Source organism: Dendropsophus ebraccatus, chromosome 4, assembly GCF_027789765.1.
Source record: "Dendropsophus ebraccatus isolate aDenEbr1 chromosome 4, aDenEbr1.pat, whole genome shotgun sequence".
Lineage (NCBI taxonomy): Eukaryota > Metazoa > Chordata > Amphibia > Anura > Hylidae > Dendropsophus > Dendropsophus ebraccatus.
Genome location: NC_091457.1, coordinates 167104344 through 167127214, shown reverse-complemented (window position 1 = coordinate 167127214; position 22871 = coordinate 167104344). Strand labels below are relative to the sequence as shown.

General features: G+C 52.9%; 1 protein-coding gene across 1 annotated transcript in view; it reads left to right on the top strand.

Annotated features, from left to right (window-relative positions):
• ARHGAP29 (Rho GTPase activating protein 29) overlaps positions 1 to 22871 on the top strand; it is an 84017-nt gene that overhangs the window by 46635 nt on the left and 14511 nt on the right. The window contains exons 3-10 of the mRNA XM_069967713.1: positions 3609 to 3752; positions 14761 to 14857; positions 16272 to 16347; positions 17493 to 17556; positions 19858 to 19995; positions 20136 to 20200; positions 21032 to 21142; positions 22388 to 22468. Of these exons, the coding sequence (XP_069823814.1) occupies positions 3609 to 3752; positions 14761 to 14857; positions 16272 to 16347; positions 17493 to 17556; positions 19858 to 19995; positions 20136 to 20200; positions 21032 to 21142; positions 22388 to 22468 (776 nt within the window). The remainder of the gene's footprint in view (positions 1 to 3608; positions 3753 to 14760; positions 14858 to 16271; positions 16348 to 17492; positions 17557 to 19857; positions 19996 to 20135; positions 20201 to 21031; positions 21143 to 22387; positions 22469 to 22871) is intronic.

The following is a 22871-nucleotide window of genomic DNA, read 5'->3' as shown; positions in this document are numbered from 1 at the left end:
TCGACCATTGATGGTATATCAATCAGCCCATAGAGGTAAGAAGGTGCATAGAAAAAATGTAAACCAATATATATAGAGCTGCAAGTGCAGTTCAGAAGCAACCTAGTACAAAGTTACATATAGTGTCAAATTCATACAGATATACTCAAACCTCAGGGTATATAATCCATGATATGTAGTCCTGCCCTGTAGATGCGTAATGCGTAATGGACTTAACTATTGGTGGTTCAATTGCTTTGGTTAATTATATACGAGAAATGTCCTGTGCCACCGCCCAGATCAGGGTCACCGTCCGTCTGCTGTCACTGCCACCACCTGGGTCAAGGTCACTACCACCACCGATGTCCAGATCAGGGTCACTACTACCACCACCACCACCCGGATCAGGGTCACCATTGCCCAGTCAGTCACTTCCACCTGGGTTAGAGTCGCCACCACTGCCCCCCAGGTCACCACCACCGCCACCCGGTCAGAGTCGCTGCCGCTGCCTTTCTGTTTAGCAGAGTTGTTGTTTTCGTCGCTGCTTCTCCGTGTTTCCGCGCTGAGCGGATTTCTTCGCTCTCCGGCTGCGCAGGTCGCCAGGCCGTGGCGGATCATATCCAGAATGTGGCCAAACTAGTTGCACATCGTGTCTTTCCTCTTGGCAGCGGCAGCCACATTACCTGATCCGGCTCTTGGCTCCTGCGGATCCCAAATTCCTCCTGTTGCGTTTGTTTGATTAATGCGGCCTTTGTGTTTGTACAGATCACATTAACCATTTAGTGTCCGCAGAGCTGCTGAATATTCTCAGGAGGTTACATCATTTCCTCCAAAGCCGCTAGTGCAACGTTACCTATCCTGCCGCCACACTACAACTCCCAGCATGCCCCGACAGCCTAACCCATTGTTACCCATCCTGCCACCCTCCTGCTGCCACCAGACTACAACTCCCAGCATGCCCTGACAGCCTAACTCTATGTTACCTGATCCCACAGGACATGGCAGCTCGCAGTGTATGGGGCCCCGCAGAGCGGTCAGATCACACAGGACATGGCATCTCGCTGTGTATGGGGCCCCACAGAGCGGTCAGGTCACACAGGACATGGCAGCTCGCTGTGTATGGGCCCCGCAGAGCGGTCAGATCACACAGGACATGGCAGCTCGCTGTGTATGGGCCCCGCAGAGCAGTCAGATCACACAGGACATGTATGGGGCCCCACAGAGCGGTCAGATCACACAGGACATGGCAGCTCACTGTGTATGGGCCCCGCAGAGCGGTCAGATCACACAGGACATGTATGGGGCCCCACAGAGCGGTCAGATCACACAGGACATGGCAGCTCACCGTGTATGGGCCCCGCAGAGCGGTCAGATCACACAGGACATGGCAGCGGATTCATTAAATACGCTCTATATGTGTGGATACATTAGATACGCCGTAGATGTGTTGATACCTGACGTGCGGTGCAGCATGTGATCTTGCGCTCTGCTGCGGCTCCTCCTGATGGCGGGATGTCTGAGCCGGTACAATCTTCGCACCACAACCGCACTGACGTGTGAGCTGGAGGGAAATAACCCATTGCCTGCTTAACCCCTTGTGTGCAGAGTCTAGTGAGAGGCAGCTGGGGGTCTGCGATGTCTGCACTGTCTCCATACTGCCCTATACGGCTGTAGCTGCTGATATTCTGTACAGGTGACCTGTGTACTGCACAATATGGCGGTAGTTATCACACAGTATAGATGGCGGATTGTGTAGTAGTGATCTCCATTGTGAACCCTGAGGAGGGGGAGGCAGCGGGAGACTGAGGCCCGGGACCACCGCTCGGCCCCTGCACCTCCATAGGGTGATGCTTGTACATTCCTCATGTCTGTGCTGCTACTTCTCAGCCCCCTATAGTATGTGCCCCACAGACCCCCATCTCTCCAGCCGTGTAGGTCACTGCAGGTTTCCATCAAGGCCTGTGATACCCCTGTGATACCCCTGTGATGGTCCTGTGATACCCCTGTGATGGGCCTGTGGTGGTCCTGTGATACCCCTGTAATGGGCCTGTGGTGGTCCTGTGGTAGTCCTGTGATACCCCTGTGGTAGTCCTGTGATACCCCTGTGGTAGTCCTGTGATACCCCTGTGATGGGCCTGTGGTAGTCCTGTGGTAGTCCTGTGATACCCCTGTGATGGGCCTGTGCTACCCCTGTAATGGGCCTGTGGTACCCCTGTGGTAGTCCTGTGATACCCCTGTGGTAGTCCTGTGATGGGCCTGTGGTAGTCCTGTGGTAGTCCTGTGATACCCCTGTGGTAGCCCTGTGATACCCCTGTGATGGGCCTGTGGTAGTCCTGTGATGGGCCTGTGATACCCCTGTGATATCTCTGTGATACCCCTGTGATGGGCCTGTGGTAGTCCTGTGATACCCCTGTGATGGGCCTGTGATACCCCTGTGATGAGCCTGTGGTAGTCCTGTGATACCCCTGTGATGGGCCTGTGATACCCCTGTAATGGGCCTGTGGTAGTCCTGTGATACCCCTGTGGTAGTCCTGTGGTAGTCCTGTGGTAGTCCTGTGATACCCCTGTGGTAGTCCTGTGGTAGTCCTGTGATACCCCTGTGATACCCCTGTGATGGGCCTGTGGTAGTCCTGTGGTAGTCCTGTGGTAGTCCTGTGATACCCCTGTGATGGGCCTGTGGTAGTCCTGTGATACCCCTGTGGTAGTCCTGTGATACCCCTGTGGTAGTCCTGTGATGGGCCTGTGGTAGTCCTGTGATGGTCCTGTGATACCCCTGTGATACCCCTGTGGTGGTCCTGTGATACCCCTGTGGTGGTCCTGTGGTGGTCCTGTGATACCCCTGTGATGGGCCTGTGATAGTCCTGTGATACCCCTGTGGTAGTCCTGTGATGGGCCTGTGGTAGTCCTGTGATGGTCCTGTGATACCCCTGTGATACCCCTGTGGTGGTCCTGTGATACCCCTGTGGTGGTCCTGTGGTGGTCCTGTGATACCCCTGTGATGGGCCTGTGGTAGTCCTGTGATGGTCCTGTGATACCCCTGTGATGGTCCTGTGATACCCCTGTGATGGTCCTGTGATACCCCTGTGATGGGCCTGTGGTAGTCCTGTGATACCCCTGTGGTAGTCCTGTGATACCCCTGTGATGGGCCTGTGGTGGGCCTGTGATACCCCTGTGGTAGTCCTGTGATACCCCTGTGGTAGTCCTGTGATACCCCTGTGATATGCCTGTTACCAACAAGCGCTCAGTCTGTCGCAGCGTCCAGCCGCCAGCACTGCGTCCCACCATCAGAGGCTAGGTTACGTTTTTGCGTTCTCCCAACCTGTTTCTCCATCCAAACCCCTAACTTGTCCAGTGTGAACCCGGCCGTACACTGCTGCGGGGATGTGGGGCTTGTGTAGGTGCGGACACACTATGGGCTCCTCTGGTCCTCTTACACAGACAGATTATCATGTGAATTTAAGCGTCTGTGCAGGAAACAATCAAACGACTAATCAAGATTAATTGTTCCTGAAACTCCGGTGTCTGTGCCGGCAGCTCGCTGGGATCAGGAGGAGTATATAGAGTATATTATGGTGAGTGACTTCAGGTTTCATTGGTTCTCATGAGTCTTTTCTCCATTTCTTTTGCAGAGAAGCAGGAGAGCCTGCACCATGTGGTCCATGAGCGTCTGGGGGAGCTGCTGCGGGTGCTGAAGGGGGTGATCAGCAAACACCAGACGCTAAACTCTGTGGATATCCTGGGCGCTGCCGGGACGGTGATCGCCAAGGTGAAAGGTGAGCGGCGGCTCCTGTGTCTGGGGGGGTTCTGTGATGTTGTTATAAGGTTTCCCTGCATTACAGCCCGGACAGGATCCATGGGGTCAGTGACACCCTTGTTTTCCTTTCATTGCAGTTTGCTGTGTGTAAAGGGGTACTCCAAAAAAATTGTACTAATACATTAATAAAGTTTTTAAAGGGGTAGTGCGGCGCTCAGAAATTATTCACAGAATAACACACATTACACAGTTATACAACTTTGTAATGTATGTTATGTCTGTGAATGGCCCCGTTCCCCATGTCCCCCCACCCCCACCTGTGTACCCGGAAGTGTGGTGCATTATAAATTACCTGATCCGTGTTGAGGGCAGTCCGCCATCTTGTGCCAAAAGTCATCTTCGGACGGCTGAGTTGCTGCTGCCCTTCCCCCCTCCGCCGCGTCACAACTGTGCTCAGCCACGATTGGCCGCCAATCGCGGCTGAGCATCAGAGGGCGGCCGGCATTCGGGACAGTCGGGAGCTGTTCGCCGTCTGCCTGAAGAAGATGTCACTCGCTGAAGATCGGAGACGGGTGTCGGCACGTGACAGGTGAGTATAGCGCACCACACTTCCGGGTACACGGGTGGGGGTGGTGGGACACGGGGAAGGGGGCCATTCACAGACATAACATACATTACAAAGTTGTATAACTTTGTAATGTGTGTTAGTCTGTAAATAATTTTTTAGCGCCGCACTTTCCCTTTAATAAAGTTATATTAGTTTGTATTGTAAATTTATTCTCCAGCGAAAATCTTTTTTTCTTTCAAATCAATGCTCTCTGCTGCCACCTCTGTCCATGTCAGGAACTGTCCAGAGCAGGAGAGGTTTTCTATGGGGATTCGCTGCTGCTCTGGACAGTTCCTGACATGGACAGAGGTGGCAGCAGAGAGCACTGTGTCAGACTGGAGAGATTACACCACTTCTGCAGGTCATACAGCAGCTGATAAGTACTGGAATACTGGAGATTTTTAAATAAAACTAAATTACAAGTTCTATGAGTGTTTTTCTCTCTTGCACGCCCGGTGGGGTGTTGGTGTGTATGTGGCCGCATGCCTGCCCTCTGTACCTGAGCCCTGGGGCGCGGGGGCCTCTCCTTTTGTTGCTAGAAAAATGACAACTCCACAAAACAAACCCTGCGAGTAGGAAATGACAGATACACCGAGCGCAACCAACCTTTTCACATTGTGCATTGTTGTGTGCGGCCATTGTGTGCGGCCAGGATGTCCTGGGGAAAAGTGTGTGCGTGCTGGAGAGCCGGGGAGCGCGCAGAGCGGCCAATACCGCCACTGCTGCTGTCATTGGGCCGCCCGCTGCAGGCTCGCTCCCTCCGACGCTTCCATTAACTCTCATTCCTGCTGCAAATGTTTTCCCCGAGCTCTCAACAGTTCAAAGGCGAAACGCAACGGTGACGACACCGCCTTCCTGACACAGGAAAAGTATTCCGGCCAGATAGATTCCTGTATCGGAGGATCCCAGTGTCTCCAGCTCCGCTCCGCAGGGAGGACGCCGCTGTTACTGCACCTTTTAGGGATTTTTTTTTTACATTTTTGTTCTTTTTTGGTTTTGGCTTTTTTTGTTGCTTTTTGGCTTTTTTGTCGGGCATTTTTAGGCTTTTTTGTGGCATATTTTTTATTTTATTTTTTAAATTTTTGTCCTTTTTGTCACATCTTTTTGCTTTGTCCTTGGATTATAAAGGCATTGGATTAAGTTTTATTCCTTTGGGCGAGCCTGGACCCCAGGAGGTGTATCCCCGAGCGCTGAGGTAAGAGATGTCGGGTAACTTTCCACCCTCTCGGTGGGACGCCTCACCGTGGATCACTGGCTTTCTGGCTTTGCTGTTAGACTCATCCCGGACGCTGGTTATATAGAAACTAGGGGAAAGTGTGTTGGCGTGGTGGTGTAACCTGCCGTCCTCGCCGGCCTCACATTCCTCACTTGTGACTACATCCTCCGCACAATGGCCTCCGTGGGAACCCCGGCCCACATTCCTGGTGGGGTGTTTTCTAATCTGAATGGACAGCTCTATTGCACGGCGGTGTATACAGCAGAGGATAATGGCCCCCGTGGGCCGCGGCTGGAATTAAATGGCCGGCGGGGACCTTCTGTCTTTGTGTAATCGAGTGGGAAATTTTTCTATGTTGTGTTTTTGAAGATGGGAAATAATACGGCAAACACAGCCGCTGCGGCGCCCCCCGCAGCCTCCCCCGGACAATGCACGCAGCCTCCTGTCACTTCTCTGTCAGGAAACATTGCAGAATTCAGCGGTTTTTACATTTGTTCCATTTTCTTTTAGATTGGAGCAAATTTCACGCAAACTTTTTATTTGGACGCCGTCAGCGGTCTCCGACCTGTTGCTCTCCAGAACTACAATTCCCAGCATTCCCTGACACATACAGAGACCTCATGTACCTCTGACAGTTCTGATTGTCAGGTGTCTGAGGTTCTTCTATATCACAGGTGTCATACTTGTGGCCCCTCCAGCTGTTGTAGAACTACAACTCCCATCATTCCTGGGCAGACATAGCTTTAGCTCTCCATGCATGATAGGGATTGTAGTTGTGCAGCAGCTGGAGGTCTAACTATGCCCTGTGTGACTTGCTGCTTGGTGGAGAATGGATTTCCAGCTTATATCCGTGAGTTAGCTGGATGATGGCAAAACTATAACTCCCAGCATGCGCTGACAGCAGGGAGCTCAGGGAGTTGTAGTTACTTAAGAGCTGGAGAGCCACAGCAACAGAGATCATAAGCCGGCAGTACATTATATCGCCCAGGAGAACCTGTGTACCAGCTGGAGCTGACAGGACATGGTGGGAGTTGTAGTTTTGCAAAAGCTGGAGAGCTGCAGGTTGGGGAACACGACATTTGACCATGTGAAAGGCTTTTAGATCATGATGGGAGTTGTAGTGTTACATCAGCTGGCACAGGTTAGGGGAGGGGACACTGCAGTAGATTACATGGATGACTGTTGGGGAATGATGGGAGTTGTAGTCTTGCATCAGCTGGCACAGCACTGGTTAGGGGAGGGGATGCTGCAGTAGATTACATGGATGACTGTTGGGGTATGATGGGAGTTGTAGTCTTGCATCAGCTGGCACAGCACAGGTTGGGGAAGGGGATGCTGCAGTAGATTACATGGATGACTGTTGGGGTATGATGGGAGTTGTAGTCTTGCATCAGCTGGAACAGGTTAGGGGAGGGGACACTGCAGTAGATTACATGGATGACTGTTGGGGTATGATGGGAGTTGTAGTCTTGCATCAGCTGGCACAGCACAGGTTAGGGGAGGAGACACTGCAGTAGATTACATGGATGACTGTTGGGGTATGATGGGAGTTGTAGTCTTGTATCAGCTGGCACAGCACAGGTTGGGGAAGGTGATGCTGCAGTAGATCACATGGATGACTGTTGGGGTATGATGGGAGTTGTAGTGTTGCCGATCACTGTCCGGGGGAGGTTTCTGCTTCTTCCCTATGATCCTCGCTTCCTCTTTCTGCTGCATCTTCACACATCTTTGTGGACGGAAGTGTCTGGAGAGAAGAGACCATTGTGTGCTCCAGAGCGGCGCTCCTCGGCTGCGGCTCCATTTCCTGCTGGAAGCCCCATTATTGGAGAAGTCTGCGCCGGGCCGCGGCCTCCGTGGGAATGAATGAGAAGCTGTTTTAGCTGCGCGGCTCTGTTGTCTTTACGGTTATATGCAGAAGTGAATGAGAATGGAGCTTAAGGATTACCCGCCGCTCTCAGTGGTCTTCTCCCTCTGTGCAGCTGAATAACGTGTAAGCCGCGTAACCCCTTCAGTGCTGGAGTGTCGGCGGGTTCAGAGCCGCACACGGCTTCATACTATATATTACTATATACCGTTCTAGTAACATCAGTGATGAGTTGTCTGCCGGAAGAGGGTGCTGCATGTATTCAGAATGAGGAGGGGGGAGGAAGCCGCTGCCAGACTCCTGTGCCCCCCCCCCCCCTCTCCTTAGTTCCTCTGTCCCCCCCCTCCTCCTCCGGGCTCCGCTGTCCCCCTCTCCTCCTCCTCCGGGCGCCTCTGTTCCTCCTCCTCCTCTTCCTCTGTGTTCCTCTTCTCCCCCCCCCCCCCCCTTCTCGTCCACCTCCGGGCTCCTCTGTCCCCCTCTCCTCCTCCTCCTCAGTGTTCCTCTCCCCTCCCCCCCCTCGACCCCCCCCCCTCCTCTCTTTCTCCCTCTCTCCTCCACCTCCAGGCTCTTCTGTCCCCCTTTCTTCCTCCTCCTCCAGACTCCTCTGGCAGCAGCTTATATCTATGAGACCAGTAGGATTGGTCATGTGGCTTTTTCCCCGCTGTTATGTGAGCGCTCGGTGGAGGCTTTGGGGGGGTCTCCATATGGCGTTGTGTTACGTCGGAGCTGTAGGCGTTGCGTCTTGTTGGGAAATGATTTCTAGGCTCTCTGGTTTCCGTAGCTTCAGTTCACGTCCTCTAAAATTCCGGTTGACCCCTGAGGGATCAGGTCACGGCCTCCTAGAAGAGGTTTATGAGCGGAGGTCCCGTATCTGCTGTATAGACGGCCAGTCAGATCCCCCATTCCCAGAAGGATGATGGAAGCGTCCGTGTATAGGGGGAGGATATATGTATATTACATGGTCATGTGTAGACTGATGAGTCACCGGAGCTTCCAGGAGGAAATCACTGACACCAAGACCTACACCCCCCCTCTGCCTGACCGTCCTCCACCCCACCCCCCCTCTGCCTGACTGTCCTCCACCCCACCCCCCCTCTGCCTGAGCGTCCTTCACCCCCACCCCCCCTCTGCCTGACCGTCCTCCACCCCCACCCCCCCTCTGCCTGACCGTCCTTCACCCCCCACCCCCCCTCTGCCTGACCGTCCTTCACCCCCACCCCCCCCTCTGCCTGACCGTCCTTCACCACCACCCCCCCCCCTCCGTCCTGACAGTACATCCCCCCCCCCTCTGCCTGACCGTCCACCCCCCCCTCCGTCCTGACAGTACACCCCCCCCCCCCCTCTGCCTGACCGTCCACCCCCCCCCCCCTCCGTCCTGACAGTACACCCCCCCCTCTGCCTGACCGTCCACCCCCCCCCTCCGTCCTTTCAGTACATCCCCCCCCCCACCACCACCGTCCTGAGCGTCCTCTAGCCCCCGTGTCATACAGCTTAGATACAGAATACTCCTTAGTTTGCTTCCCATAACATGGCCCAATGTGATACAGCTTAGATACAGCTGAGATACAGGATACCTACAGTAAATATTTGTGGAATTAGACAGGAAGTCAGGATATCCCGAGGGAAGAGACCGTAACGTCTGGAGACTCCGAGGATTCACGGCTGATAGAAAAGATTCAGCTACAAACAGAAACCATCAGAACCCCGAAGATTAGAGAGGAAATTATTATTATTTTTATTATTATTATTATTATTAGGGTTTCTCTTTAGGATATTATAACATTTATACAGTTTCTCTTCTGTATACACACATATCCATATAGTCACATCCATCAGGGGAACTGTCTGACAATTGTCTCCAGCCCCTCTCTCTCCTCTCCTGACTAATCAGTCTCCAGCCCCTCTCTCTCCTCTCCTGACTAATCAGTCTCCAGCCCCTCTCTCTCCTCTCCTGATGGATCAGTCTCCAGCCCCTCTCTCTCCTCTCCTGATGGATCAGTCTCCAGCCCCTCTCTCTCCTCTCCTGATGGATCAGTCTCCAGCCCCTCTCTCTCTCCTCTCCTGATGGATCAGTCTCCAGCCTCTCTCTCTCTCTCCTGATGGATCAGTCTCCAGCCCCTCTCTCTCCTCTCCTGACTAATCAGTCTCCAGCCCCTCTCTCTCCTCTCCTGACTAATCAGTCTCCAGCCCCTCTCTCTCCTCTCCTGATGGATCAGTCTCCAGCCCCTCTCTCTCCTCTCCTGATGGATCAGTCTCCAGCCCCTCTCTTTCCTCTCCTGATGGATCAGTCTCCAGCCCCTCTCTCTCTCCTCTCCTGATGGATCAGTCTCCAGCCTCTCTCTCTCTCTCCTGATGGATCAGTCTCCAGCCCCTCTCTCTCCTCTCCTGATGGATCAGTCTCCAGCCCCTCTCTCTCCTCTCCTGATGGATCAGTCTCCAGCCCCTCTCTCTCCTCTCCTGATGGATCAGTCTCCAGCCCCTCTCTCTCCTCTCCTGATGGATCAGTCTCCAGCCCCTCTCTCTCCTCTCCTGATGGATCAGTCTCCAGCCCCTCTCTCTCTCCTCTCCTGATGGATCAGTCTCCAGCCCCTCTCTCTCTCTCCTCTCCTGATGGATCAGTCTCCAGACCCTCTCTCTCCTCTCCTGATGGATCAGTCTCCAGACCCTCTCTCTCCTCTCCTGATGGATCAGTCTCCAGCCCCCCTCTCCCCTCTCCTGATGGATCAGTCTCCAGCCCCTCTCTCTCCTCCTGATGGATCAGTCTCCAGCCCCTCTCTCTCCTCTCCTGACTAATCAGTCTCCAGCCCCTCTCTCTCCTCTCCTGACGGATCAGTCTCCAGCCTCTCTCTCTCCTCTCCTCAGTCTCCAGCCCCTCTCTCTCCCCTCCTGATGGATCAGTCTTCAGCCCCTCTCTCTCCCCTCCTGATGGATCAGTCTTCAGCCCCTCTCTCTCCTCTCCTGATGGATCAGTCTCCAGCCCCTCTCTCTCCTCTCCTGATGGATCAGTCTCCAGCCCCCCTCTCCCCTCTCCTGATGGATCAGTCTCCAGCCCCTCTCTCTCCTCCTGATGGATCAGTCTCCAGCCCTTCTCTCTCCTCTCCTGACTAATCAGTCTCCAGCCCCTCTCTCTCCTCTCCTGACGGATCAGTCTCCAGCCTCTCTCTCTCCTCTCCTCAGTCTCCAGCCCCTCTCTCTCCCCTCCTGATGGATCAGTCTTCAGCCCCTCTCTCTCCTCTCCTGATGGATCAGTCTCCAGCCCCTCTCTCTCCCCTCCTGATGGATCAGTCTTCAGCCCCTCTCTCTCCTCTCCTGATGGATCAGTCTCCAGCCCCTCTCTCTCCCCTCCTGATGGATCAGTCTTCAGCCCCTCTCTCTCTCTCCTCTCCTGATGGATCAGTCTCCAGCCCCTCTCTCTCTCCTCCCCTGATGGATCAGTCTCCAGCCCCTCTCTCTCCTCCCCTGATGGATCAGTCTCCAGCCCCTCTCTCTCCTCTCCTGATGGATCAGTCTCCAGCCCCTCTCTCTCCTCTCCTGATGGATCAGTCTCCAGCCCCTCTCTCTCCTCTCCTGATGGATCAGTCTCCAGACCCTCTCTCTCCTCTCCTGATGGATCAGTCTCCAGACCCTCTCTCTCCTCTCCTGATGGATCAGTCTCCAGACCCTCTCTCTCCTCTCCTGGTGGATCAGTCTCCAGACCCTCTCTCTCCTCTCCTGATGGATCAGTCTCCAGCCCCCCTCTCCCCTCTCCTGATGGATCAGTCTCCAGCCCCTCTCTCTCCTCCTGATGGATCAGTCTCCAGCCCTTCTCTCTCCTCTCCTGACTAATCAGTCTCCAGCCCCTCTCTCTCCTCTCCTGACGGATCAGTCTCCAGCCTCTCTCTCTCCTCTCCTCAGTCTCCAGCCCCTCTCTCTCCCCTCCTGATGGATCAGTCTTCAGCCCCTCTCTCTCCCCTCCTGATGGATCAGTCTCCAGCCACTCTCTCTCCTCTCCTGATGGATCAGTCTCCAGCCCCCCTCTCCCCTCTCCTGATGGATCAGTCTCCAGCCCCTCTCTCTCCTCCTGATGGATCAGTCTCCAGCCCTTCTCTCTCCTCTCCTGACTAATCAGTCTCCAGCCCCTCTCTCTCCTCTCCTGACGGATCAGTCTCCAGCCTCTCTCTCTCCTCTCCTCAGTCTCCAGCCCCTCTCTCTCCCCTCCTGATGGATCAGTCTTCAGCCCCTCTCTCTCCTCTCCTGATGGATCAGTCTCCAGCCCCTCTCTCTCCCCTCCTGATGGATCAGTCTTCAGCCCCTCTCTCTCCTCTCCTGATGGATCAGTCTCCAGCCCCTCTCTCTCCTCCTGATGGATCAGTCTCCAGCCCTTCTCTCTCCTCTCCTGACTAATCAGTCTCCAGCCCCTCTCTCTCCTCTCCTGAGGGATCAGTCTCCAGCCCCTCTCTCTCCTCTCCTCCTGATGGATCAGTCTCCAGCCCCTCTCTCTCTCCTCTCCTGATGGATCAGTCTCCAGCCCCTCTCTCTCCTCTCCTGATGGATCAGTCTCCAGCCCCTCTCTCTCCTCTCCTGACGGATCAGTCTCTGACGGCCTGTATGTGTATACCTCCCTCTCAGTCAGTCTGTGTGTTGTTGTTCTCCTCCCCGGTGACGGCCGCTTATGAATACAATGGATTCAGTAAATCAGGTGTGAGGACAGGAAGGGGCGGCCGGTGGTGGTGTGGAGGGGGGGTGTCCCTTCTCCTCGCTCTTTGCTCCTCAGCGTGACTTTGTGTTTCTTTGCTGTTTTTGTGGTTTTACGCTCTGCGCTCGGATGGGCTTCTTGGTGCCGCTCAGCTGTAGGATCGGGGCGCGTTCAGACAGGGTGTGTTCTCTGCACAATAAGACTGCTCCATCTGACCACCGCCTTAAAGGGCCAGTCCCATCTCATCTACTTGTAGTCAAGTTCTGCACATACAGTCATTCAGCAGACTTGTCTCCTTCTCCTGATATGCTGCTCTTTCCCTCCTGTTGGTAATAGCTTGTTGCCTAGGTTACCGACCACCACTCTGCTCTACAAATTGTGGTTTGGCTGGTGTATATAGTATAATACATATTCATACATATGCGGTATACGCACACTATGGGAGAGATTTATCAGACATGGTGTAAAGTGAGACTGGCTCAGTCGCCCCCGGCAACCAATCAGATTCCACCTTTCATTCCTCACAGACTCTTTGGAAAATGAAGGGTGGAATCTGATTGGTTGCCGGGGGCGACTGAGCCAGGGTCACTTTACACCATGTCTGATAAATCTCCCCCTATATCTCTATACATGTGTGTTATTGCTGTATATACAGCAGCCAGATCCCTGCTTTTAGAGTAGAGTGGTGGTCAGTTACCTAGACAGTAACACTGGGAGGGAAAGCGGCATATCGGGAGAAGGAGACAAGTTTGATAAATGACTGTATGTGCAGAAATATCTAACTTCACAAGTCCTATAAGTATAACTATAATATATAGGATGGAATTACCCCTTTAAAGCGACACCCTAGACAAATAACTATAATAGATGGGATGGAATTACCCCTTTAAGATGACTATACACATTGGACGATGGCCATTCCTCCCTGTTGGTGTCAGGTCCCATACTCTGCTCTCAGGACATATGTGGGCGCCCCAGCAGACGGACCCCCACTGTTACCCTCCTGCCACGTCTTATCGACCTGTCAGATGAAGACGTTTGGAGGCCGTAGTGTCCTTCTGTAGAGTTGTATGGGTTGGTTTTGGCCGCGTCCCCTCCATCTCCCCCCATCGGGAACGTCCGCAGCTCTTACAGGGTGGAGACGTCCTTTGCCTTTCTCCGGGTTTCTTCAGGACACTCTCCATGACCCGTGGTCACCGACACAATAGCAATCTGAGAGGAATCTGTGGAGAATATGGTGTGAAGAGTGCGGAGCCATTGTGCGAGGTGGTGAGGATGAAAGGATGCGCAGAGAGTCCTCCAGGTCACACAAAGGCTTCTCCTCCTCCTCCTCCTCCGTCCTGATGAACAGGCTCTTCAGTCTGGTTACCGGCCATGGGGAGTGGGGGTGCCATTACCGTCATTAGGTGGGGAGGGGGGAGGATCATGCTATTACTGGTACTGAGGGGTGAGGATGGGTCTGGGGGATGATACTGTTATGAGCATTGCAGGCACAGGCTATTACATGTGATATTGGGGATATAGTGTGCAGGTACCTTTCACAAACTCTTCATAAACCACCACAATAGGCTCTGCCATGATTTAGAGGGTTTGTCCATTATTTACAGGTAACCTTCCCACCTGCCGACCTCATGCTGAGTTACTGTGTCTCTGGTTGCGGTAGGGATTGGGAATGTTGGGCGGTCCTTACAGGCTTTTCTGAACATATGGGGCGGCTCCAGAGTCCCCCCACAGTCCCAGGTCCTCCAGAGAGGTGCCCATATACCTTATAGTTCTCCCCCACCACCACTGGTGGGTTTGGCTGATTCTTAAAGGTAATCTGTCACCATGAAAATGCTCCCTAAGCTAAAGGCATCATGTTATAGAGCAGGAGGAGCTGAGCAGATTGATATGTAACTTTATGGGAAAAGATTCAGTAAAACTTATAATTTATTGGTGAAATCTCAGATTTTTCCAGACTAAAGAGTCCAGTGTACTGAGTGACTCCGCCCACTGGACTCCTTATCACAGAATGATGAGGGATTTCATCAAGTTATACTGCATCTTTTCCTACAATGATATATATTGATCTGCTCCGTTCTTCCTGCTCTATAACATGGTGCCGATAGATTAGATAGCATTGTCTTGGTGACAGGTTCCCTTTAAGGTGTGTGGAGGTCTTCACACTATGTCTGTGTAGATAGGAGCTGGGTGTTATTGGCAGCGTATGGCTGCTTTACTGGGCCCTAAACATCCAGCAGATGAGTTGCTGTCACCCCATTGTTTACCAGGCACAGCGCCATACAGTTTGCCCGGTACTACACATGGATAATCTGGGCTAAGTCGGGGTTCACACCTGCCAGACACCTCCATCTCTGGGTCCTCCCAGATGTTGTGGTCAGCGACTGCCAGGACAGTGAGGGGAACGCCGCCCCTTCAGTTAGCCGGACCCCCATGATATGGATAGGCTGTCAGTCCTGTGCCCCCCACATTGTCACTGATCTGTGCAGACACACAGGCCATGGCCCCGGCACGTCCCATAAAACCACTCGCTCATTCATCAGTCGTGTTTTTACGAGCGGACGATTAAACGCTGATTATTGTGTCATCCGGCGATGCCGCTATAAAGCCGCCACCATGGCGTGTATGTTCCGCTGCATTTACTTTCCTCTTTGTTTCCTCGTAGCCGTGAACTTCAAGAACATTAATGAAGAAAACCGGCGGGAGCAGTTCGGAGAGATCTTCACCGCCATTGACACTTTAGCCTTCACCTTCGGCAACGTGTAAGTACAGGAGCGCGGCGCCCCCCACCCCCGCACCCAGATGAAAGGGGCCGAGATAAATGGTGGTGGAGCGAGCTGGATGACTGGGCAACAACAATACGTCCTGTGACCGACCACCCGCATAGGGCGCAGGCTACACCGGCCAAATCTATCATCAGAGAAACATGGCGGCTCCTGTGCTGTGGTGCGATGGGTGGACCGTCACTTTTAAAGGGGTTGTTCACCAGTGTGTTTACTGGTGTATTCTCTCCAATGTGACACAGTGCTCTCTGCTGCCACCTCTGTCCATGTCAGGAACAGTCCAGCAGCAAATCCCCATAGAAAACCTCTCCTGCTCTGGACAGTTCCTGACATGGACAGAGGTGGCAGCAGAGAGCACTGTGGCAGACAGGAGAGAATACACCACTTCCTGCAGGACATACAGCAGCTGATAAGTACTTAAAGGCTGGAGATAACCCTAACCCGGGGGGGAGGAATAATCCTAACCCCAGGAGGAGGGGGTGGAGGAATAACCCCAACCCCAGGAGGGGGGGGGAAATAACCCTAACCCCAGGGGTGGGGGATAACCCTAACCCCAGGGGTGGGGGGGGGATAACCCTAACCCCAGGGGGGGGGGATAACCCTAACCCCAGGGGGGAATAACCCTAACCCCAGGGGGGCTTCTAGTATAAGTGTAAAAAAAAGTGGTGTATTAGTAAAAAGCCCCCTCCCCTAATAAAAGTCAGAATCACACCCACCCCCCCCCCCCCCCTTTTCCACATTAATCACATTCCTGATCTTGCACGGTAAACGGCGTGAGCGCAAAAAAAATCGCAAAGTTGCATATTTTTGGTCGCATCAAACCCAGAAAAAATTTTATAAAAAGCGATCAAAAAGTTGTATATGCGCAATCAAGGTACCGATAGGAAGTAAACATCATGGCGCAAAAAATGACACCTGACACAGCCCCATAGACCAAAGGATAAAAGCGCTATAAGCCTGGGAATGGAGACATTGTAAGGAACATATATTTGCTAACAATGGTTTGAATTTGTTACCGGTCATCAGATACAAGAAAAGTTATACGTGTTATATATCATAGTAATCGTAATAACTATAGGAACATATATAACAAGTCAGTTTTACCCCAATGCAAATGGCGTAAAAACAAATACCCCCCAAATAAAAGAAATGCGTTTTTTTGTTCAATTTTACCACACCGCAAAAAATAAGGGCTCATGTGGGTTTCTAGGTGGAAAAGTGCAAGCGCTATGTATGTATGTATGGCCTTATATACACAAGGAGGAAAAACGAAAATTGGCTCTGTCCTTAAGAGGTTAAGTCTTGTAGCATTTAACCCTTCACGTTTCCCCGGTGTACGTAACATCATCATCAGTGTGCGCCATTCACTTCACTGGTCGTCTTCCCTCCGCAGTGTTTCCGATTTCCTTATGGGAGATGTAGACAATGGCGGCTCATCCCTGGGGCTCCACACATCTCGCAGAAGTCGGGTGAGTGTCTCCTTGTGGCGTCTTTCATCATTTTCATTGTTTTATGACGATGCTGACAACTGAACATGGTAGTGAAGTATCACATCAGGGGTCAACCGAGGAAGGAGAGAAGGTCAATGAAGGTCATAGGTCAGAAGAGGCAGTTCAGCGATCACGCACCAGGTCAGAGGTCAGGACAGGCAGTGCCGTATAGAAGCACCAGGTCAGAGGTCAGGACAGGCAGTGCAGTGTAGAAGCACCAGGTCAGAGGTCAGGAGAAGCAGTGCAGCGGTCACGCACCAGGTCAGAGGTCAGGACAGGCAGTGCTGTGTAGAAGCACCAGGTCAGAGGTCAGGACAGGCAGTGCAGAGATCAGGACAGGCAGTGCAGCGGTCACGCATCAGGTCAGAGATCAGGACAGGCAGTGCAGCGGTCACGCATCAGGTCAGAGGTCAGGAGAAGCAGTGCAGTGGTCACGCACCAGGTCAGAGGTCAGGACACATAGTGCAGTGTAGACGCACCAGGTCAGAGGTCAGCACAGGCAGTGCAGCGGAGACGCCAGTGGTGTCAGGCCTGTAACCTCAGCGTTGATGACACGGTGGACGCTTAGTGTAGTCAGAGGGAAGTGTCACATGACGTGTAATGGCTGCTGGAGTTTCCTTTCCGTTTTCTTCTCTTTTGTTCTTGTGTTACTAAATCCATTGATTTCCTGCTGAGATCTGTGCGTCCTCCATGTAGAGAGCGGCCCCCTGCTGATCACGGATCCTGTATGACGGATCTTATGTATGAGGCTTAGATTATTACATCATCACATTTTGTTTGTTGCTCGCGGAGTCTTATTGTGAGTCATTACATCAGTTGTTGTACTACAGAGCCCAGCATGTCTATGGGGGAGAGAGAGAGTCCTGAGCACAGATGGGGCCCCCTGGTGTCCCTGATTATCACCATTGGGCTTGTGGCCCCCATAGACTCTCCATGATCCTTGTGCAGTGGGGGGTCTGCCCCTGTGGTGTACCCTCATACCCACTGCCGTCCTACTGCACCACCTTACACATTGTGCAGAGCTGCAGGAATATTTTATCCGTCCTTGTGGAATGAAGTGTTTATTTATTTATTTAATTAAATTAAATTTATTTTATTAAAATTATTTATTTTATTTATTTTAGTCTTTTGAGAATGTTTCGGTGGAGGATTCTGCCGGCTCCATCCATGAGAGAGACGATCTTCAAGGTAAGGACCGATACATTGCTCTTACGGTTTTGCCACCGCCTATTATGGATGATGGTAATTCCGGTGACGTCCTTGTTGCTGCGTGTTATGGATGATGGGAGTGCCGGTGATGTCCTTGCTGGTGCTTGTTATTGATGATGGGAGTGCCGGTGACATCCTTGTCGCTGCTTGTTATGGATGATGGGAGTGCCGATGATGTCCTTGTTGCTGCTTGTTATGGATGATGGAAGTGCCGGTGACATCCTTGCTGGTGCTTGTTATTGATGATGGGAGTGCCGGTGACATCCTTGTCTCTGCTTGTTATGGATGATGGGAGTGCCGGTGATGTCCTTGTTGCTGCGTGTTATGGATGATGGGAGTGCCGGTGACGTCCTTGCTGGTGCTTGTTATGGATGATGGGAGTGCCGGTGACATCCTTGTCTCTGCTTGTTATGGATGATGGGAGTGCCGGTGACATCCTTGTCGCTGCTTGTTATGGATGATGGGAGTGCCGGTGATGTCCTTGTTGCTGCGTGTTATGGATGATGGGAGTGCCGGTGACATCCTTGTCGCTGCTTGTTATGGATGATGGGAGTGCCGATGATGTCCTTGTTGCTGCTTGTTATGGATGATGGTAATTCCGGTGACATCCTTGTTGCTGCTTGTTATGGATGATGGGAGTGCCGGTGACGTCCTTGTTGCTGCTTGTTATGGATGATGGGAGTGCCGGTGACGTCCTTGCTGCTGCTTGTTATGGATGATGGAAGTGCCGGTGACATCCTTGTTGGTGCTTGTTATGGATGATGGGAGTGCCGGTGATGTCCTTGTTGGTGCGTGTTATGGATGATGGGAGTGCCGGTGACATCCTTGTTGGTGCTTGTTATGGATGATGGGAGTGCCGGTGACATCCTTGCTGGTGCTTGTTATTGATGATGGGAGTGCCGGTGACATCCTTGTCGCTGCTTGTTATGGATGATGGGAGTGCCGGTGATGTCCTTGTTGCTGCGTGTTATGGATGATGGGATTGCCGGTGATGTCCTTGTTGCTGCTTGTTATGGATGATGGGAGTGCCGGTGATGTCCTTGTTGCTGCGTGTTATGGATGATGGGAGTGCCGGTGACATCCTTGTTGGTGCGTGTTATGGATGATGGGAGTGCCGGTGACGTCCTTGTCGCTGCTTGTTATGGATGATGGGAGTGCCGGTGACATCCTTGTTGGTGCGTGTTATGGATGATGGGAGTGCCGGTGACGTCCTTGTCGCTGCTTGTTATGGATGATGGGAGTGCCGGTGACATCCTTGTTGCTGCGTGTTATGGATGATGGGAGTGTCTGTGATGTCCTTGTCGCCGCTTGTTATGGATGATGGTAATTCCGGTGACATCCTTGTCGGTGCTTGTTATGGATGATGGGAGTGCCATTCATAACTTCTGCTGTGTCTGAGACCCCCCATAGAATGATGACCCGACAGCTGTCAGATCCTTGGACCCACAGTCACACCATGACTTATCCCCTCTGATTATATGGGGGGTTAATGCCTCCATACAATATCACCTACTGGCTTCACTAAGGGACGAGCAGAGGTTATTAAAGGGGTTCACAAATTTTTTTTTCAAATCAACTGGTGCCAGAAAGTGCCAGAGATTTGTAATTTACTTCTTCTAAAAAAAACCCTCCAGTCTTCCAGTCCTTATCAGCTGCTGTATGTCCTGCAGGAAGTGGTGTATTCCCTCCAGTCTGACACAGTGCTCTCTGCTGCCACCTCTGTCCATGTCAGGAACTGTCCAGAGCAGGGGAGGTTTTCTATGGGGATTTGCTGCTGCTCTGGACAGTTCCTGACATGGACAGAGGTGGCAGCAGAGAGCACTGTGTCAGACTGGAGGGAATACACCACTTCCTGCAGGACATACAGCAGCTGATAAGGACTGGAAGACTGGAGGTTTTTTTTTTAGAAGAAGTAAATTACAAATCTGTATAAGTTTCTGGAACCAGTTAATTTGAAAGAAGAGATTTTTGGTGAACTGCCCCTATAGGGGGTTAAATCCCAGGCTCCTGCCCCGGTGTCGGCCCAGGGGTTACGCTCTCACGGTTTTCCTTTCGCTGTTTTTATTCTCGGTTTGGTCGGGCCGGACGCTGGTCATCTGGCAGGTGACAGGCTCATCGTAGTTGCTTGTGACTCTGACCCTTCCTTTCTCAAATCCTCGTCAATCCTATTTAGTGTCAGGCGGCATTACAGGACTCTGTGAGCTCGGAGTCAGCTGGGGGGTGGGCAGCCGGTGCGGGGGATAGCAGCCGCTCTGCCTCACTCCTCTATGTTGTTTTTAGGGCACCTGCGGGCAGAGGAAGTGGACGGAATGCTCTTGCGGATTGACAGCGGGGTGGAATCGGCCTTGTCCTACGCCAAAGCCTGGTCCAAGTACGCCAAGGATGTCCTGGCCTGGGTGGAGAAGCGGCTTAATGTGGGTGAGTGCCTCTCCTGCCGTGTAATGGGATCCGGGGGCTGCAGACTGTCAGTAATGGGATTTCCTCACCGCCGCGCTCGCTCTTCCTTCCTCTTTCCTTGCAGGATCCGCACCTTCATGTTTTCTGTTTTTTCATTGCAGAAGCCGAAGCTGCTAGAAATCTCGCCAAGATGGCGGAAAGCGCAAAATCCATTGTTGGCCCGCAGGTCGGTCCCGGTCTCTGTGTGTTACTGTTATCATTGCTGTATACAATCTGTGACCCTCCTGACTGCACCTCTCTGTACACTGCAGAACTACAACTCCCAGCATGCCCTGACATGCAGCAAAGAGGGGGTTCCTGTCAGCACATGGTGGAAGCTGTGGGGGACTACAACTCCCAGCATGCCCTGACAGGCAGCAAAGAGGGGGTTCCTGTCAGCACATGGTGGAAGCTGTGGGGGGACTACAACTCCCAGCATGCCCTAACAGGCAGCAAAGAGGGTTCCTGTCAGCACATGGTGGAAGCTGTGTGGGGGACTACAACTCCCAGCATGCCCTGACAGGCAGCAAAGAGGGTTCCTGTCAGCACATGGTGGAAGCTGTGTGGGGGACTACAACTCCCAGCATGCCCTGACAGGCAACAAAGACTTTAATGAAAGCAACTGCTGGAAAGCGGAAGGTTCTTCTAGGGAATGCTGGGAGTTGTACTTGTGCAGCAGTTGTGAAGGTGGCCAGGGCATGCTGGGTGATGTAGTTTTGCAATAATGCAGACCCTACCAGGGCATGCTGGGAGTTGTAGTGTTATATACTTATGAACCAGCTGGAGAGTTTCAGATTGGAAAACATCATCATAGACTTTTGTTAAAAATCTTGGGAGTTGTAGTACTGCATTATCTAGAGAGCTGCAGTTTGGGGACCCCTGTACTAGACCTCATCATGCTGGCAGAGGAGGCGGGGGGGGGGGGGGGGCGCATCAGGCAGCTATAGCACAGCTCATGGTTTAGGGGAATCTCGGATTTACAGGAATAATATTGATTGCGTCTCGTTCTTCCTCTCAGGAGTTTATGCCGTTCCAGCCGATCTTCACCGCTGCCTTTCAGAACGACATGGAGAGCAGCCAGCTGTGTCTCCAGACCATCGGGGCCCTGCAGAGCAACAAGTTCATTCAGGTGAGAACTGTGACCGAAGCTACAAGAGGTGGTAGAACCAGGGGGTCGGGGCTGTGACCGGAGCTACGTGAGGTGGTAGAACCAGGGGGTCGGGGCTGTGACCGAAGCTACGTGAGGTGGTAGAACCAGGGGGTCGGGGCTGTGACCGAAGCTACAAGAGGTGGTAGAACCAGGGGGTCGGGGCTGAGATCGGAGCTACAAGAGGTGGTAGAACCAGGGGGTCGGGGCTGAGATCGGAGCTACGTGAGGTGGTAGAACCAGGGGGTCGGGGCTGAGATCGGAGCTACGTGAGGTGGTAGAACCAGGGGGTCGGGGCTGAGATCGGAGCTACGTGAGGTGGTAGAACCAGGGGGTCGGGGCTGAGATCGGAGCTACGTGAGGTGGTAGAACCAGGGGGTCGGGGCTGAGATCGGAGCTACGTGAGGTGGTAGAACCAGGGGGTCGGGGCTGAGATCGGAGCTACGTGAGGTGGTAGAACCAGGGGGTCGGGGCTGTGACCGGAGCTACGTGAGGTGGTAGAACCAGGGGGTCGGGGCTGTGACCGGAGCTACAAGAGGTGGTAGAACCAGGGGGTCGGGGCTGAGATCGGAGCTACGTGAGGTGGTAGAACCAGGGGGTCGGGGCTGAGATCGGAGCTACGTGAGGTGGTAGAACCAGGGGGTCGGGGCTGAGATCGGAGCTACGTGAGGTGGTAGAACCAGGGGGTCGGGGCTGTGATCGGAGCTACGCGAGGTGGTAGAACCAGGGGTTCGGGGCTGTGACCGGAGCTACAAGAGGTGGTAGAACCAGGGGTTCGGGGCTGTGACCGGAGCTACAAGAGGTGGTAGAACCAGGGGTTCGGGGCTGTGACCGGAGCTACAAGAGGTGGTAGAACCAGGGGGTCGGGGCTGTGACCGGAGCTACAAGAGGTGGTAGAACCAGGGGGTCGGGGCTGTGACCAGTGTAGCCGGAGGGGTCACATTTCTCTATTAGGGAGTCCCAGGCATAAGCATTCATCCGGCTGTATAGCTGAATAATCCATACACCTGCCCCACACCTCCCCGCCCCATACACCTGCCCCATTTCCTCCTGCCCCATACACCTAAACACCCAGCAATGTCTGCACAGACGGCCGCCTCCCTTTCTCTGACCATAGATAATAGTATAATAATAATGTATATGGCTCCAGCAGATTTGGCAGTGTTATACATATTCTGTAGAAGCCTCAGACACGAGCAGCGTATAACCCTCTGACTCTGGTTTTAGCCTCTTCAGTCCCGAAGATCGGAGCTCGACAGACAGAGGAAGGAAATGAAGGAACTTTGGCAGCGAGAACAGAAAAAAATGGTTGGTGTCCGGAGTCCTTATTACATTGTGCTCCTCCTCCTCCTCCTCTCATGGCTTCTCCGCTGTGTAACAATTGTGTATTATGTGTTTGTGGCTACGACTAGAGCAGAACCTGTAATCACTCGTGTATCCGGAACCTTCTTTAAGGCGGATCATAGAACAGCTGACCAGTGTCCTGGCCGTGTGTGTGTGTATATATATATATATATATATATATGGAGGTGACTGCAGGCCGTGTATATATGTGGAGGGTACTGCAGGCCGTGTATATATGTGGAGGTGACTGCAGTCCGTGTATATATGTGGAGGCGACTGCAGGCCGTGTATATATGGAGGTGACTGCAGGCCGTGTATATATGGAGGTGACTGCAGGCCGTGTATATATGGAGGTGACTGCAGGCCG